Source organism: Cyprinus carpio, chromosome B2 (genome assembly GCF_018340385.1).
Source record: "Cyprinus carpio isolate SPL01 chromosome B2, ASM1834038v1, whole genome shotgun sequence".
In the NCBI taxonomy this organism is placed as follows: Eukaryota; Metazoa; Chordata; class Actinopteri; order Cypriniformes; family Cyprinidae; genus Cyprinus; species Cyprinus carpio.
Genome location: NC_056598.1, coordinates 31,192,083 through 31,196,581, shown reverse-complemented (window position 1 = coordinate 31,196,581; position 4,499 = coordinate 31,192,083). Strand labels below are relative to the sequence as shown.

At 39.8% G+C, this 4,499-nt stretch overlaps 1 protein-coding gene across 1 annotated transcript; it reads left to right on the top strand.

The window, feature by feature from the left end:
- Positions 1-920: 920 nt before the first annotated feature.
- Positions 921-2,593, top strand: LOC122136287 (E3 ubiquitin/ISG15 ligase TRIM25-like; the record flags this gene model as incomplete). Its single annotated transcript, XM_042719144.1, is given in 3 exon segments — positions 921-1,618; positions 2,191-2,286; positions 2,366-2,593. Coding segments are annotated over 3 exon segments (897 nt in total), but the record flags the coding sequence as incomplete, so codon positions are not given.
- Positions 2,594-4,499: the final 1,906 nt, after the last annotated feature.

Sequence of the window (4,499 nt, the reverse complement as noted above, 5' to 3'; positions counted from 1 at the left end):
GGCTAAAGGTTGACAAACTATTTCCATGTTTTGCAACTTTTTTATGTACAGAAATCATGATTCCCTTCTCTTGTTCTCTCTCACAAATGGACACACAGTACAGACACACACTCGCACACAAGGTGGTGATGTGCACAGAAATTTGTTGTCAGCGCTACCCTGAAAATTTAACAAAAAAAATAAATAAATTGTTTGCAGCTGAAAAGCTACATGACATTTCATGTGTGAGGTTCTTGAAGCGGTTCGACCTAAAGATTTGCTATTAGAGACGCTGCTGCTGAACACTGCTGAGAGACGCACAGATGCAGGTGTTCACACGCGCAATCTCTCTTTCTAAAAACTTCATTAGACTGCATTAACAACTGCATGTCAGACTGCATGTCAATGGTTCAAACCATCGTTTTTAGCTCTAAAATTATGTTTTTCAAATAGCAATGGAAGGTTTGGAGTGAGGTGCGTAAATTAGTTCAACACACAAGGGTTTAGTTTCAGAAACATTACAGATGTCTTGAAATAAAATATCTGAACAATGTCTTGAGGTGTGACTCCAGGCTGTTAAAATTATTAGAGAAATAATCCATATACAGTATATACATTCCGTATACTCAAATAAATGATTTTGATAATTATGCAGAACCATCGAGTAGACTCATTCTGTCTCAACATTCACTTCGTGCCTGTATGTTTATTGTTCACACGGTGAAAAAAAATAGGGCCCACTTCTTATTTATTTACTTGTGTTATTTGAGTGTTTGTCTGAGACTGAAATCTGGTAGACATTTAATTATCAGGGTTCCCAATTTCTAGTCTAGGTGAATCCCTTATCCAAGGCAAGTTCTTTGCATTTACTTTAATAACAGTCAGGTGTGTTGAAACTAAACTCAGCAGGAATGAGAAACCTGCTTTGCAGACTCACAGACACACCTGTGTTACACACGTCACTCAAACACAGAACCAGGAAACAGAATCATATGATTTCAGGAAAAGAGAAACAGAAGTGTTGTTCAGCTGTTGTGTGTCTGTGTCTCTGTGTTCATGCAGTAAAATGGCAGAAGCCAGAGTTTTTCAGGATGAGTTCATGTGTGCAGTATGTCTGGATCTCCTGAAGGATCCAGTGACCATTCCCTGTGGACACAGTTACTGTAAGAGCTGTATTACAGACTGCTGGGATCAGGAGGATCAGAAGAGAGTCTACAGCTGCCCTCAGTGCAGACAGACCTTCAGTCCAAGACCTGCTTTAGCTAGAAACACCATGCTGGCTGAAGTGGTGGAGAAACTGAAGAAGACCAGACTCTCTGCTGACTGTGACGCTGGAGCTGGAGATGTGCAGTGTGACGTCTGTACTGGAAGAAAATACAAAGCCATCAAGTCCTGTCTGGTGTGTCTGGAGTCTTACTGTCAAACTCATTTTGAGCGACACGAGGAGTTTCATTCACGTAAACCACACAAAGTGACTGAAGCCACTGGACGACTGCAGGAGATGATCTGCCAGAAACATGAGAAGATCCTCGAGGTTTTTCTGTCGCACTGATAGAAGTGTATATGTGTGCTGTGTACGATTATTGAACATAAAAACCATGACATTGTACCAGCTGCAGACCAGAGGACAGAGAAACAGGTATTTAACACTAGACACTGATGAAATATTGGACATTCGTTTCATATGTGTTTATATCTGCACCATATTAACAGCTCACAGCATTCACACGACACACGACAGCAGAAATGAACAGCAGCTGCAAGAAGAGCTTCACTTTTTCATGAAAATGCACCGTAAACCTTTATCAACACTTTCTTAAAAAAAAAAAAATATTAGGCCTTAAGCAACATAAAATAATGAAATGAATTATTCACCCTTTCTTTGACAAAATAAACATCTGTCAGGCATAAAGCAAACTATACTACACAGAAGAAACACTGTCAGTGTGAAGCTCTACGCCTGTGTTAGTTTCACTTTTCTAATGCTTGGAATTGCGCTGTGAAATGTGCCTTAATCTTCATGTTGATTTATGTAAGATGATTGTAACAGATATTCACTTCTGGAGTTTGAACCTACAGCCATTGTTTATCAGTTGAGATAAGTAACCTTTAAACTGCCTCACCCCTACACTCTTCCTGGATTCATCTGTTCATGATGATTTAGTGGCAGTAGTTTTCTGTGAGATTCACTCTCATCTGTTTGTCCTGCAGAAGCAGCTGAAGAAGACGCAGAAGACGCTCCAGCAGAGAATCCAGCAGAGAGAGAAAGATCTCCAGCAGCAGAGAGAGACTGTGGAGTCTCATAAGGTGAGTCTGGAGAAGAAGAGAAGTTTGTCTCCATCTCAGTTCAGACTCACTGAAGCTGAATCACTGTGTGTCCTAACAGCGCTCTGCACAGACAGCAGTGGAGGACAGTGAGAGGATCTTTACTGAGCTCATCCGCTCCATTGAGAGAAGCCGCTCTGAGCTGATACGACTGATCAGAGATCAGGAAAAGACTGCAGTGAGTCTAGCTGAAGAACGACTGGAGCGACTGGAGCAGGAGATCAATGATCTGAGGAGGAGAGACGCTGAGCTGGAGCAGCTTTCACACACACAGGATCACATCCAGTTCCTGCAGGTAACACAGATCTAGAAGAACAGGATCAGAGTGGACTTGAGCAGATCCTGCTGTGACAGAGACTCACAGAGAAACAGTTCATGAGTGTCTTATTATATAATCATCAGTCAGACTCTCATCTGATCATCTTCTTCTGAAAAATCTCTTCTCTGGAAATCTCTCTCTCATTTCTATTCATAATGGTGAAATCAGTGAACTCAATAGTGCAGATTCTGAGTAACATTCATCAAAATTGGATCAGATGATCTTCAAACTTGATAAAATAGATTTTTATTGATTTTTATGAGACTCCATTGATGTGCTTGAGCTGTTAGATGCAAATCAGTGAACTTGATAGTGCACAACTTAGTTCTTAGCCATCCAAAACTATTCAGAAAGTTCAACTATCCACTTTTCGCACCGTACAGTTCTCGGGACATTCTCCTGGTTATAAAGTGACGTGACGTGACATACAGTCAAGTATGGTGACCCATACTCAGAATGTGTGCTCTGCATTTAACCCATCCAAAGTGCACACACACAGCAGTGAAACCCACCACACCGTGAACACACACACCCGGAGCAGTGTGTATAATTTATGCTGCGGTGTCCGGGCGAGCATGTGGGGGTTTGGTGTCTTGCTCAAGGACACCTCAGTCGTGGTATTGCCGGCCCGAGTCTCGAACCCACAACTTTCGGGTTAGGAGTCAAACTCTCTAACCACTAGGCCACGGCTTCCCCCACAAATCACACCAGCAGCAGGAACTCTGAAGCAGCGACAGTCTTTATGTGCAGCATTTATTCTTAGATAACTGATGAATAGAGGACACAGTGATTGGAGCTGTTTTTAATGTGTGTCTTGGGTTTTGTGATAACGGAGATGGAATGTAAAATAATCTGCCTCAGTTTCTGCTCTAAACTATACTGAGCTCTTTTACTTTACTATAAGGTTACAATTAACAACAGAGACCAAACTTAAATTCAATTACTATTTATTTTTAACTATAATAATCAACACTCACATTAAAAAATTGTATGCAAACATTTACATTTTTTTTTAAATTAGGGTTAGGGTTAACTTCTAAATAACACTTTATAATAACTTTCAATAATAAATCATTAACAAACATTATATAATGTTTAACTAATCATTACTTAATATATATTCACATATCTAGAAATATGAGATAATGTGCTTGTTAACGTTAACTGATGACTTTATCAAACATTACCAAATAATTAACAGATCATTATTAATGTAGATTCAAACGCTTACAATGTTATTAACTTTCAGTTCACATTGGTCACAAATCAGGGGATAGACGGGAGGTTAGTGATATGATGAGCTTTACTGAACAGACTTGAAACAGAGAGTATGGCTGGTGAGATCAATGATAAAGGCAATCGTCCCGAAACAAACACTGAAGGAGGAGGATTGATACTTGGAGCCAGATAATAGGAGATATAAGAACACTGGGGAGACAACAAAGCGAGATCCACAGGTAGGATCGTCGGGGATTCTGGGGGCTAGAATATGCACAGGTTAGAGTAGAGAGAGATCTGTGTACTTAGTAGTGAACGGTAGACCGGACGCTGAAGTACTGAGGTGAGGGAGTCTTTGTACTGGGTTTGATTATTGAGTGCAGGTGATCAGTACTCCGGCGATTGGGACCAGGTTACGGTGATGATTCCCTGACAATATATGATCATGGAATTATTTTGGGTGATTTTTTTTTAAAATTCTTTTCATATTTCTTAGCTTCATCAATACCCGTCTGTGAAAGATTATATATTTAGTCTTTTGTTTTATGTGTTGAGTTCTTAAATCATTTATTAATCATATTGTTCATGTTTGTGCAGTACTAAATCTAAAGGGGAAACTATTCATAATTTGGTAAATGTTTTATTAAACATTCCCTAT